At 47.0% G+C, this 12,617-nt stretch overlaps 3 protein-coding genes across 4 annotated transcripts; 1 reads left to right on the top strand and 2 right to left on the bottom strand.

Annotated features, from left to right (window-relative positions):
* Positions 1-12: 12 nt before the first annotated feature.
* LOC136193242 (amyloid beta precursor protein binding family B member 2-like) lies at positions 13-4,429 on the bottom strand. Its single transcript, XM_065982096.1, has 17 exons — positions 4,336-4,429; positions 4,140-4,275; positions 2,499-4,084; positions 2,319-2,446; positions 2,037-2,256; positions 1,850-1,977; positions 1,594-1,787; positions 1,452-1,529; positions 1,269-1,381; positions 1,149-1,216; positions 988-1,096; positions 802-933; positions 708-752; positions 550-648; positions 344-489; positions 221-287; positions 13-165 (listed from the first exon to the last, which is right to left on the bottom strand). Exons 1-17 carry the CDS (start codon positions 4,336-4,338, stop codon positions 106-108), a joined length of 3,312 nt encoding a protein of 1,103 aa, XP_065838168.1. The 5' UTR covers positions 4,339-4,429; the 3' UTR covers positions 13-105.
* LOC136193269 (FHIP family protein v1g243165-like) lies at positions 4,371-7,489 on the top strand. Of its 2 annotated transcripts, XM_065982136.1 has the most exons (6): positions 4,371-5,303; positions 5,363-5,449; positions 5,507-5,680; positions 6,037-6,116; positions 6,174-6,813; positions 7,093-7,489. In XM_065982136.1, exons 1-6 carry the CDS (start codon positions 4,413-4,415, stop codon positions 7,441-7,443), a joined length of 2,223 nt encoding a protein of 740 aa, XP_065838208.1. In that variant the 5' UTR covers positions 4,371-4,412; the 3' UTR covers positions 7,444-7,489. The 2 variants fall into 2 exon arrangements, with proteins under 2 accessions (XP_065838208.1, XP_065838201.1); XM_065982129.1 differs by having other exon boundaries at positions 6,037-6,813.
* LOC136193224 (integrator complex subunit 4-like) lies at positions 6,938-11,800 on the bottom strand. The gene is made up of 25 exons (XM_065982072.1): positions 11,401-11,800; positions 11,275-11,348; positions 11,180-11,215; positions 10,961-11,122; positions 10,853-10,903; positions 10,703-10,791; positions 10,558-10,636; positions 10,452-10,499; positions 10,324-10,395; positions 10,161-10,262; positions 10,016-10,097; positions 9,834-9,951; positions 9,690-9,777; positions 9,493-9,635; positions 9,319-9,434; positions 9,131-9,264; positions 9,044-9,077; positions 8,882-8,996; positions 8,722-8,827; positions 8,581-8,658; positions 8,341-8,522; positions 8,147-8,282; positions 7,893-8,090; positions 7,723-7,843; positions 6,938-7,664 (listed from the first exon to the last, which is right to left on the bottom strand). The coding sequence occupies exons 1-25, from the start codon at positions 11,768-11,770 to the stop codon at positions 7,498-7,500; spliced, it is 2,901 nt and encodes a 966-aa protein (XP_065838144.1). The 5' UTR covers positions 11,771-11,800; the 3' UTR covers positions 6,938-7,497.
* Between the last annotated feature and the right edge of the window lie 817 nt (positions 11,801-12,617).

Below are 12,617 nucleotides of genomic sequence, written 5' to 3'. Positions count from 1 at the left end.
GGGGAAAAAAAAGCGTTCGCTGGGTTTTCTCCACTTAATATTAGCATCAAAAAACCGCAAAAAAAAATATCGTAAACAAAATTATCCCAACACCTCACTAACCCCTCAAACAGACGACGATCTCCTCGATTGAATGGCATCGAATACGGAACCGATTTCGCATTTCTAGGACAAACAAAATCCAGCTCGTGCCTCGTACGCGCACGTAGAACATTCTTACGCCTAATTTCCTGAAAGCATGACACACGTAAACGCGATCCTTATTCGTAATAAAGCCAAAGACGTCCCTAAGTCATTAGACGGCATTAGGGAGAAGACAACCAAAGGGCGGATGTTCTCTGACCCTTCAGCCTTTTCACAATGTATAATGGACGACAGAGGAAATAATTTCTTTGAGAAACTCCGCTTTTGGCTGTCATGTAGAGTGATGTTGATTGATGAGACAACCATCTCGCAAGAAATGGCATTTAGACTCGTCGCACTTAGTCGCTGCGGGTAAAAGAAGAACCCATTGCAAAGTGGCATCCCCTTACATAACGCTTTACATACTCGAAGAGGATCCTTGATGTCGAGTTGCGAGGTGGACGTCTTGATTGTTTCCGAACCCATGTAGTGTAGATACGTCGATACGTCAGGAAGCGTGTCATCCTAAAGGAGACGATGCATGCAGTATATAATGAATTAGGAAGCGCGAGAGTCCCACAAACCGGCTTCCGGATACGACTGAATCGGCCAAAGAACGATTTCAGTGCCTAAAAAAGAACGATGAAATAATAACGGCTACGCCTCGCGATTACTTACTCCTTTCGCGGTTTTCGCTTCCGCTGCCGCTGTTTTCGACGAGACTGGCTTCACCGTCTCGGCTCGTTGGGGAGTTGTTCCACGTTGAGGTGCCATTCCTTGATGCGATTCAACTACACTCTGATAGCGAGCCTAATGTCAAAACGATTGCGAGTCTATTTCACTAATAAACTAACTATTCCTAACATTGCAAGCAGCTTTGAGAGCGACCGTCATGGGACCGCTATTGATTTCGGAGGCGAATGCGTGGCACCAATGGATGTCGCGACTAGGACTTAGTACATAGCCGCAATATCTAGTGTTTTTTAATTAAATGTGGGTACTTATATAGTGAGATACTGTTTTACCTCTTGTCTTGGCCTAGGCCGAGAAAAGACATGAGACTTACTCTGTGCTCGTGAACGACGTCTTGGGTCTGCAGTAAAAAAAACTAGTATGTATACATACATACAGTATTTGTGCCTTACTTTCTGATCAATGATTTTCACGTTTGTTGGCATGACTTCAACAATGACTTCTTGCCATTGACTCGAATTGCACAACCTCAATTTATTGATTGCATTTCGCACTACTTCTATTCCTAAACAAAAGAAACAAGAGAACGAAACCGGTCAAGGGTCACGTCAGAACGAGAGCAATTTGTCGAATACCGGAACCCTGCGGGACGTCCGTTCTCCCCAAATAGGTCGCAACGAACGTTTTCTTTTCTTGCTGCGTCGGCATGGCAACTAGAAGCAATTCGAAGAAGAGAGATAATAACGAGTAGGAGGAAAGCAACGTTCTATCACTGACCTCCCTCGTCTAATTTAGTAAGTTTCCTCTGAACGTGACCGGATTCGACTCGCTTTCGATCCTGACGCTCGCGAATGACTTGAGAGCAGACGTCGCCGAGAGCGCCGGCGACGGTCTTGCCCAAAGCGCTGCAGAGAAACACGTGACAGCGATGTTTCTGCGTGACGCGATCTCGAGCGACAAACGCAAAATGCCTAGACGAAAAAACACTTTCCAGGAAAAAATTGCGAAATTAATTAATTGACGCGAGTCGTACGAGGGATTTTCCTTTCCCGAGCCGAAAATTCGTATTCCCGTGATGCTCTGGGTCATGACGACGTTCTTCGTGTCCGCCGTTATGATTTTGAGCATGATACCGTGAAGTTGAAGATACAAGCTCTGGCTCTGTGCGTAGACGTTGAAAAACAATATATATATATATATAAAATGATTATTATTATTACCTTTTCCGTTAGTTTTCCGCTTGCGGGATTCCACTCGTCGTTTTCCTGTCTGTCGACGCCGGTGATGAATCGTATCGCTTGGTTGATTGTCATTTGACTTTTCGAGGGCAAGAGCTGGCTCTCTTCCAATTCGACCCAACCGAGATTAAACGCCTGAAACGATCGCACTCCGTCGACCGAACTATCCCACATTTGACGTCGAATTCCCGGCGACGAACCCCTAAAAAATGAAAAAAAAAGATTCTCCAATGCCACGACGCGTTCGGTCGACCGACGACGAACCCAATGTTGAGCGACGTAAATTTCGGATCGGCCTTCAGAATTTCATCCATGACGCCCACTTCGCGTTCCTCTTCGACGACAGACGACGGAACGGCTTCAATTAATACTCTCGCCTCATCCGTTTTCATCTGAATAGACAATATAAAATAAATAAATAGATGTATTACCTTTTTTACTTACGGGAACGGGAGGCGGCGATAATTCTGCTCGGTTTTCGTCTGATGCCGTCGGCTTGTCCCATTGCGTCTTACCTGACGGCACGTGCCAATAATACGCCTCAGTTTTGTCCGGATCGCGAACAATTTCCCATCCATCGGGCAATTTCTCTTCCTTCGATTTCTTCCGAACGTCGACTTGAGAATAGAGATTGTCATCATCATCATCATCTTTCGTCGATGGTGCAGCCGGCGGAGGAGGCTTCTTTAATTCTTGATAAGCAATCACAATCGGCGTATCGTCCCAAACGAGCTCATCCTCTTCGTTCATCACAATCTCCTCGTAGTTGTGCCGTCTCACGCGTTCCTCTCGCGCCTGTCTCAATCGTTCGAGATCCTCCCTCTTATCGTCGTCATCCGTACTCATCAGCCGATCGTATTGACCCGGTGCCGTTTTCTTTGTCGCCGACGCCGGAGGACTCGACAAGTGAGCGTAGCGACGATCGTCGTCGTCGTCGTCGACGCTCGCCGATTTGCGAGGCAAGTGATCGTATTGATTCTTCGTCACCGCTGCCGCGGCGGCGACGGCGGCGCTCGGCGCGGGGCTGCCGCTGGAGTCGCGCAAAGGCGCAATGTGGTCGTACTGAGGCGACGCTTCCTTTCCCAAATGATCGTAACCGGTGTCTTGTGTCTCGACGCTCGCACTGGACGTCGTCGTCGTCGTAGCGAGCTCGATGCGATCGTAAGGATTTGCACGTCCCGGTTGCGGAGACGGAACTGGAGACGGAGACGACGATAACGACGCAACGAACTCGGGCGACAACGATCTCCTAGACGGTTTCTTTGGCGGTTCTTTCTTCGATTTTCCCTGATAGGGCGGAGGAATAACAGGCGCGCTTTTTCCGCCGCCGCCGCCGCCGCTGACGGACGGCTTCGCTGACGACTGTCTCGGTCTCGGCTTGGGTTTCGGAGAACGCGTTTTTGCGATTGCTTCGGGGTTCTTTGCCATCGCGTCACTGGGTACGTCATAGAGAACTTCGCCGCTCGACTTCTTCCCCTTTGGGCTGTCGTAGTGACTCGCGTCGACTTTTAACGGCGACGGACGATCGTACTGCGATTCCTGCTCTTTCGATGGAGGACGATCGTAGAGGGATTCCCCCTTGGGCGTCGAAGGGAGATGATCGTACGACGATTCTGACGTCGCTGAAGTCTTTTTAGGCGTACTATAGACAACCGTTTCTTCTTCCTTCGGTGGCATGTCATAGATGACTTCTTTTGTTGGATTTGGGGTTGGGGTTGGACTTTTTGTTTTCTCAACAGAGACTACTGATTCTTTCTCTTCTTCTTCTTCTTCTTCTTCTTCTTTCGCTGGCGTGTCGTATATGACCTCTTTCGGGGGCGGAGACGGAGTTTTGCTTGCGACGTGCTTTTTCTCTTCCGATTTCTTTGTCTCTTCGAGAAGCAGCATCATTTCACCGGAAGAGTAGTCCAAATTCACGTAGCCGGTTCGTTTGGGCTTTAATCCTCGAGGCGGCGTTGGCGGTTTGCCCGGGGCGACGTTCTCGTAATTCGCTCGAAGAGACGCCGCCTTTCCAGCGAAGGGGTGCTCCTCTAGAGACGAGGATGTGGAGAGATAAACGGGGAGGGAAAGTGAGGTACACCGTACTTGGGAAATCCCACTGGGAATGTTCTGTCGCCGAATGCCAATAGTAGGTGCCGCGATCGCAGTGCACGCGTAGCCAGCCGGGAGGCACCGGTAGCTTTTCTTCGTCTAATCGAGGGTCTGCAATCTTTTGCGTCGCCTAGAACCGAGGACACACTTCAAAAGGGGGCGAGGACACGAGAAAAAGTGAGACACCTACCATAGGCCGTCTGTGTCCCGTACGTGTTGAACGACGGCCCGGCTGTCGATACTCGACGTCCGCAGGAGCTCGAGAAAATGGATCAGCTGCGACGCGTGTCGGCAGCGCTGGGACTCAGCGCGACACCGAAATCGTCGTACGACACGTCGTCGAGTCGCGCCGTGGCGACAATCGCCGAACACTGGCGCGAAGCGCGTCGAATTATGAACGAAACGCGCGCCGGTCTAACGTCGACGATTACGCGCTCGATCAACGCGTGCCTGAGCGGCATGCTATCCCATCTCGTCGGCGCGGACGTCGACGACGAAGCGGCGTCGGCGTGCGTCGACTTTTTGCTCGACGAAAACGTTCTCGAGACGATTTACGCGTGGAGCGCCGGCTTCGCGTCGATCGAACTCAAGCGCGTACAGCTGCGCTTCTACGCGCTACTCGTCGATCGTTGTCCGCGTCCGCTGCTCGACTACGAGCGCGTCGTCGCGCCGCTCAAGCGACTTCTTCACGCGTGCAGCACGGCGAACGAAGGCGGGGGCGCGGTTGACCACGCCCACGAGTTTGATGCTGCTTTTGTTGAACTCGTTGTCGTTTTGTGCGAGTCGGTGGCGAAGGATCATTCGCTGATTGGCTTGTTTTTTGCCGAGACGCAGAACGGACGATTTATGCTCTTCGCGTTTCTTTTGCCCTATATTCATCGAAGCGAGACGTCGATTGGAAATGTGACGCGACGCGGAATTATGATTTTGCTCGGTCTCTCGACCGAACATCCGAAATTGTTGCGTTTCATTACGGAAGAGTCGAATTTCGCGACGATTCTCTGCGGCGGATTGAGCGGACTTTATTCCTCGTTGCCGAGTTCCCTATTTCAGTTGCTAGGAGACGATTGGGATCGATTGGATAAGGCCGTGTGGATTCGCATTCCGTCGATTGTGAATTTTATGAATTCGTTGGTTTTCTGTAATTCCGTCATAAAGGTCGCCACCCCCTCATTAATTTTCATTTTTTTGTTTCAATATTTTTCTCTCCCTTGAAGGTCGCGTTGCCCGGATTGACGCAGAGTCTCCTTCAACTCATCCACGACTCGTTTCTCTTGCAGATTATAGGTCAAGCGCTTCGTCAGGTAGGCATGTGATCGAGAGTCGACCAATCGTTCGTTAGAGTTTCTCTTTTTTTTCAGCCAAATCACAATGGACGAGTCGCTGCCACTGCCTACTTTAATCTCTTTCTCGAGGAAATAACCGAGCCTTTGTTGATGCGAGAATTCGTTCGCTTTGTCACCAAAGGCACGCATGATGATCTCCGAGTTCTCGATACGTTGACGAAGCAGTTCAATTATGACAGCAACAAGCAGGCAAGCGAGAAATTGTAGCATCCAAATCTTTTTTCCAATTATTTGAACTCCAATAAGGGGGGTTCAGATAATTGAGATAATGAATAATTGAACCAGATGATTGTGTGGCATCCAAATCTCCTTCAATTATAAGGGTTTTAGATAATTGAGATTATCTGGTTCGAATAATTGAAATTATCTGATTCAGATGATCGAGGACTAATTGTAGAATCCAAATCTTCTCCAATTATTCCTCAAGTGTTCAGATAATTGAAGACAAATTGTGTATCCCAATTATTTGAACTCCAATAAGGAAGGGTTCATATAATTGAGGACTAATTGTAGCATCCAAATGATTTTCTCCTCCTCCTTCCCAGCTTTGCCCCGTCACGCTCTCACTCTTCATCACTCTCCTAAGTCTCAATAGTGAAGAAGTAATGATGGAATTGGCGCTGAGGTCATCCCCCCATCCAGCCCTCGTTTCCTCGCCCCCCCGTCTCAATTCCTCCTCTAGATACCTCATCACTCGCCAGCACCTCGACCCTAAACAGGAACTCCTCGGCTCAATGGACATAACCGAAGACGTATCCGGTCGAATCCTCTCTCTCATACCGTCCGTCTGCCTCAAATCCGAACATCTCTACTTGAGTCGACTCAACGTCGACGATTCGTCGCAAATGCCGGCGTCGAGTCGGCAAAGCACGCCGTCGGAATCGTCGCCGCGTTCGACGCCGCCTCCCTCGCCGGGATCTCGTCCGCGCGCGTCGTCGTTCGCCGCCGTCGCCTCGCCGTCGAATCTCGCTCCCGCCGAACGAGACTATCTCAAATATTTAATTGATTCGAAAACGATGATTCGTCAGTGCGCGTGTCACTGTCTCCTCTGGTCGCGCGTCTACGACGCGACGCAGATGATGGCGAGTAAGCCGCGCGTGAACGACGTGAGTCGTCGGAGCGTCGACGAGTTGCCGTCGTTCGCCTTTTTTCTGTCGACGCTCGTCGCCAAGTTGCGGAACATGCTCGCTTATCCGCTCAATGTCAATCTGCTTCTGACGAAAGTCGTGACGAGTTTGTGCCGATATCCGCAACCGCTTCTCACGTCGTTTCTCCTCAATCCGAATCTTTTATTGAGAAAAGGCGCGCCGAATTTAATCCAGGTCAGTAGTAAGTAATATTATTAATTTTGGAGGGGTATGGTGTATTAAAATTACGTTCGTTTTAAGCCCTACGTGATAGCAAAGTTCATTATAACTAATATAGGGTTCCCAAAGACCCCTTCTGGATTTTCAATGTAAAATTGCTATTTAATGACTAATATTATTAATTTTGGAGGGGTATGGTGTATTAAAATTACCATAGTTTAAGTCAAGTTCATTATAACTAATATAGGGTCCCCAAAGACCCCTTCTCTGGATTTTTTAATGTTCTTTGTATAGGTTCTTACGGATATAAAGTATCAGATCGATGAGCTCGCCAAGCAGCACGAGAATTTTGAAACTCAGCTAGTAAGAGCGAGAAAGACGTTGGTTTCTTGGCAGACCGAGCCATCTACGATGAAGTGGACGTCGCATGATCTAGTCATATATAGGAATCTGTTCGGTCGCGCTCAGACTTATCCTTCGATGCGAACGGGGCTGATTTCTCGTCGAGGCGAGAATCAGTCGCCGTCCTTGTCGAGAAAGACGAAAGTTCCTCCTTCGAAATTGTTTGCTATTATTGTTTTTCATGAATTCGTAAAAGAGTTAGGTTCTATTGCTCAAGAGCATGCCGTCGGCTTGAGCAGCTGATTTCTCCGTTTTGCTAATAACGAATAAAGAAATTGATGATTTATTGACACGATCCTATCTGTAAAGTCGATCCTTGGGTTGAATAGAAACCGACGTAGAACCGCTCAAATTTAGCAGTCCCTTGCTTATGCAATCCAAGTCAGACGGGGCTTTTACTAGAAGAAATTCGTCGACATCCGGCGTGAAAGATCGAGCGATTGATATTTCAATGTCGCAGGCCTCTAAAAGCGGACGAGTCCAGAAGGAGAAAACGTCACGTTTCTGCGTATTCGACCTTACCAGACCATTGAGAATGAGACAAGACAACGGTGCTCCTTAGCCTATGCGTCGAGTCGGTCAGCTTCTTTATTTCAGCGGCTTTGGGATAAAATATCTGGCGAGTTCCGTCGGGAAATAAAACCTAAAAGAAAACAATGCTTGATTAACGTGATAACTATCGTGCAAAGTACCTGTATGCAGACGCTTTCTATGTCAGTGACGTTTGTGAGGATTGCCTCTATGTCAAAAGAGATGGCCAGTGCTGATACGAACTGCTTTGGCTTTCCCCCGCTGCCACGTCCACTGTCGCGAGGCAACAGAATATCAGCTGACGTGCGTTGGAAAGTCGAAGGAGAAAAGCTGAGCAGGTACTGTTTGATGTCGAAATCCTATAGAAAAAATAACAGTAAATAGAAGCAGAACCTTCTGGTTCTTTATTTGACACCTTCGCTGTTTGTTCTAGTGGCCCACAAAGAGACTGAAGCAAGTTTCCTGAGCCAGCGCCCGTGTAAATGTTCTCCTTTGCTAGGAGCAGGTGTTTTACGTGGGGACTCGGAGTACAGTCAGTCTGCTTGCAGAATCTATTTATTATCATCGCGCTACGTGATGCGAGAACATGATTCAATCTTTCTCTCTCACCGTTCAAGTGATTGAAGTCTCGATAAGAGACACAAGACGTGCTGGCTCTTTTCCGCTATTTTGTGACTGTTTTGGAGGATGTAAGCGGCGTGAAGAAGAACTCGGCATTCTCTCAAGTGCAGCTGCTCTTTGTCAGTGAGTCCGCAGAATAAGTGCTGCAGAGAGTAGGAATACCTAAGGAACTATAAGAACAATACACGTGAGAGCAAAACTAGGTCAATAAAAATTCAAAAAATCTACTTCGTTAAGCGACGTCGGCGAGAGAACAGAAAGCAATCTATGGCTTTCACTGGAAGCGGACTGCCACGGCTCAAACGCCTACAAAGAAACCGAAACCCTCGTTTTTCTTCCATACACGTCTTAGTCTACAAGCGTGTTTACCTGATACAAATAAAGCAAGCAGCGAAGGTGCATCGAAATGCACGTCCAGGTCGCGGACGAAGCAGAATGCGGCGAAGACGTCGTAGTGGCCACTTGTTCAAAATCCCTAACCAAAAAATCAATAAATGACATAGAGAAGATCTATTTGTCCCGCGCGCACCTGATAGCAGTTTCAAGTACGGGAACACAGGCGGCTCTTGATTGTTGCCTTTGAACAATATGAATTACCCTACCCATGATGCGATCGATGAGAGCCGAAGCCGTTTTCATTGATCCTAGAAAAAATCAATAAATATTTTTTACGAAGTCTTTTTGTACTTACGTTCAGACAAGACGAGTGGAGATTTCTTTCCAATCTATAGCGGCGAGAGTGTCGTGCTGATGCACGGTTTCGTACAATACGACTTACCTGTACGTCCGGCACAAGATCGGGTATACTATCGCGAAGGTAGGAATAGTGCCGGATCGTGTGCTGCGGGCAAAATTCCACCATCAGCGGCGAATGCTTCATGGCGGAAAAAACCAAAATCAAAATCCCAATATCTAGAAATCAAAATCGACCGATGTATAATATAAATATATACGTGTTTTTCATACAGGCTGGGTCATCGGCATCCGGCTCCTGCGACACAAAGTACGGATGAGTATTGAGAAGATCTTTAACGAGAGCAAAAGCGAGCGAGCTGTGATGATCGCCAAGCGATTTCATGCATCTAAAAAGAGACAATTTCGCGTTATGGGATCGTTTTGATTGTGGGTGGGGGGACTTGCTTCCATATGTGCGGTCTGTCTTGCGGATAGGAATTCAAATTGGTCAGCAGCGATTGGATTGCCTGGTTTAGACACGATTTCGTTGTCAGGTGAGAATTGGCGAGAAGATCGCGAATTGCTTCTCGAATGTCCGAAGAACAGTCCTTCAAAAATAAATAAATAAATAAAAGCACAAGTTCTCTAATAATCCTTTGTACTGGAAGAATGCCTAGAACGGTTTCCAGTTGATCTTCCTCTAGTTCAACTAAGTGAATCACTTTGCATAGGCAATCAATGGCAGTAAGCCTACGTGCGTGGAAATTCTTAATCTATTTATTTATTTATTTATTTGAAATCTTTACCTCACGCTGTCAATCTCGTCGTTGAACATGTCAACTTGGAAGTCGAGAGACAACGCGGCGAACTTTGGATACTTTGTAGACAGTTGGCACATCGATTTCACAGCTGCTGTTCGCACTTCTGTATTACGCGAATTTTAAGGAATTTGAGGCGATAAAAATTATTACATATATATTTTTTATACCCAAAAACTCGTCTTCAAGTCCGTGAATAAAAGCACCACAAGCCCCTTGATTGACAATGTGGCACTCATCAGAATCCACTTTCTAACAACGTCAAAATATAAAGTAAAAACGTATACATTATTGAAAGTCTGCTAATTATCTTACCTTAGCAGCATCAGCGCCAAAGTCTCGGCCAGAGCTCCACACGCTTTTTGTATTTCCCGCGGCAAAACCGTCTCTGCGCTTTTCGTGGTACGATTTTCTCGTCTGCAAAAGGTTGCGATTTTTAGTAACTGTTGCTCATAGACTACGAATTTCTCTCGCTAACCTTCATGTGCGACATGAGCTTTTTATCTAGCGTCTGCTCCAAAAATGTGAAACTCACGTCGGTGAAAAGGCCCTGGAAGGCGAAAACACGTCGTATTTTTTCCCCTACCTGTTTTATTGATATTTTACCAGAAGTCTTGCTGCTTCTGTTCTCACATTGGCAGCCAAGTCGGACATCTAAGAAAAGATCCCATCAACTTTTTCATGTATTCTCAAGTTTTGTAAAAAAGACTACCATGCCGCATGTTTTCATAAACGCGTCATCGATCAGTCGGACTGTCGTCATTGGTTCCCCTTTATCCAGTTGCATGGGCCTAAGTGAAGTGCACACGCGCTTACAATGAATCCCCCTCCAATATAATTATTCCTCGCGTACGTACGTGTCAGGCTGGCCAACGGCAATGCAGTGCACAAGCTCAACAGCCAAGACTCTCACGTCACTGTCATCGTCCTTTAGTGCACATGCAACCTATATTCATTATAATTATATTGCGCGTTTCTCTTTATTCTTGTATCTACTGAAGATTTACTGTAGGATAAATTGCTAGTTCGAGAGATACTTCTTTCGAGTGCAGTGCAACCTTTGATGATGAAATGTCTATTTGGATGTTTTCACTTGTGTTTTCGGTGATTCTTACTAGTTCTTCCAGAGCCGCTTTTCTCACGCGTGAGTCGGGATCGCCAACAAATTCGGCGAGAATTTTCTTCAGGAGACTCAAGTCGGCCAACTGTCGATCCCAGCAGGACGTCATGAAGTGCAAAGCGCTCACTCTCACAGCAAAGCAACCGTCTTGAATACACTAAAAAATAGAAGAGAAAAAAATTCCTAATATAGTAGAGTGTAAAAAAACAAATACATTCATTCCCAAACTATGAATTTCCTTTTCACTTATCTAGAAAAAAGAATCAATTTATATCTAATTAATTAATTAATTAAAAATGTCGGTCTTACTGCAGTATCGCATTTTCCGTCTTGAATGCATCTAGCTATCGCTCCAAGGACACTACTCCTCAAACACCCGTCATCTAATAAGAATTTTTTTATATATAAGACGGAGACTTTTGTTTCGTCGCGTACCCTCCGAATTTAGCACGCCCACGAGCTCTCCCATGCATTTCTCGCGCATTTCTTGCGAGCACGAGTCGGAAAGCAAAAGGGATGCGAGTCTTTCCGACGCCGATGCGCGGACGGCGGCCGACGTCGTTCCTTGGCCGCCTTGCATTGTTTTTACGAGACGCATGATGTCTTCGTCGATTTGCTGCGGCGATCGCAGCCTTTTCGGGATCGATAGAATGTTTATTTGGGCGGCGGCGTCGCGAAGGCTCGACTCCGATGCGATTTTCGGCTTTTTCGCTTTGAGTTTGATTGCGAGTGTCTTCTCTGGCGGCTTTGAGATTACGTTTGAATAGGATTCGAGCTTCGCTTTGCGTTTCCGATGGGTCGCCATACTTTTTAGTGTGATCTCGCGCAAGACGTCATTTGGGTCCCGTAACATGGACGGCTAGTGTGGGGGGGGGGGGGGGGGGGGAGTGTGGGGGTGTGGTTTGCGCAAGAATGTGAAGAGCCAAATAATAACAATGGGTTTGGTATAAAACACATGCAAGTCGCCAGTCTTCCAATCCTAAGAAAGTAGAAAGCTTTCGCTGGCTGGCCTTTATTTCTTCTTGACCATCAATGATCTCGAGAAGTAATGGTACCTCTTCGTTGTTTTGGCAGCTGATTTGATGGGCGATTCGTTTTTTTCGCTTGTAAATCAATTTCTTCACAAAGTCGAAGCACATCGCGACTCTTGCTGCTCTTTTTAGCGCGCGCTAACAAACAAACTGAAATAGGGAGTTTCCCCTCCCCCTCTCCTATTTATCTCTGCCCTATGAAGAATCATTATCCGGACTTAGCGGTGAAACACCCTCTACAGAACGCTCATCACACAGTCTATACCTTCGGTTAATTGAAACAGGTTCTAAAAAACCACTGGGATGTTCTACATTTCGGAGCGTCTTCCAGCCGAACGCATCGTAAATGATACCATTCTCAATTTCTAGGCATCCGCCGCAGCCTCCGCTGACGGAGATGGTGTTCTGCATAGATTTACGACACACTCTGCACTCCCACAACCACCGTCATCTATTTTTTGCTGACGTAACGGATAATTAAAACGCGAGCCAGGAGGTTTACGTAGCGACTCCAAAGGAGTGTGGCCTCCTGGTAGTCTAGTTCGGAGTAGTGGGCTTCTGTGACTCGGAAAGTAAACTGTGAAAGCCTAGAAAACGCCTTTCAACTAAACAATAGGAATT

Source organism: Oscarella lobularis, chromosome 1, assembly GCF_947507565.1.
Source record: "Oscarella lobularis chromosome 1, ooOscLobu1.1, whole genome shotgun sequence".
Taxonomy (NCBI): domain Eukaryota; kingdom Metazoa; phylum Porifera; class Homoscleromorpha; order Homosclerophorida; family Oscarellidae; genus Oscarella; species Oscarella lobularis.
This window is presented reverse-complemented; position numbering and strand designations above follow the sequence as displayed.

What these genes read in the sequence shown, in the direction of transcription:
- LOC136193242 (XM_065982096.1), bottom strand. An exon ending in GGACGTCCCGCAGGGTTCCG is followed by an intron (nt 1,382 to 1,451) that starts GTATTCGACAAA and finishes TCTTTTGTTTAG; the next exon opens with GAATAGAAGTAGTGCGAAAT. An exon ending in CATTGTGAAAAGGCTGAAGG is followed by an intron (nt 288 to 343) that starts GTCAGAGAACAT and finishes CTAATGACTTAG; the next exon opens with GGACGTCTTTGGCTTTATTA.
- LOC136193269 (XM_065982129.1), top strand. Translation starts at nt 4,413, where the DNA reads ATGGATCAGCTGCGACGCGTGTCGGCAGCGCTGGGACTCAGCGCGACA. An exon ending in TCTGTAATTCCGTCATAAAG is followed by an intron (nt 5,304 to 5,362) that starts GTCGCCACCCCC and finishes TCTCCCTTGAAG; the next exon opens with GTCGCGTTGCCCGGATTGAC. An exon ending in TAGGTCAAGCGCTTCGTCAG is followed by an intron (nt 5,450 to 5,506) that starts GTAGGCATGTGA and finishes CTTTTTTTTCAG; the next exon opens with CCAAATCACAATGGACGAGT.
- LOC136193224 (XM_065982072.1), bottom strand. Translation starts at nt 11,770, where the DNA reads ATGGCGACCCATCGGAAACGCAAAGCGAAGCTCGAATCCTATTCAAAC. An exon ending in CCGTTCTAGGCATTCTTCCA is followed by an intron (nt 9,636 to 9,689) that starts GTACAAAGGATT and finishes TTATTTTTGAAG; the next exon opens with GACTGTTCTTCGGACATTCG. An exon ending in GTCTCATTCTCAATGGTCTG is followed by an intron (nt 7,665 to 7,722) that starts GTAAGGTCGAAT and finishes GTCCGCTTTTAG; the next exon opens with AGGCCTGCGACATTGAAATA.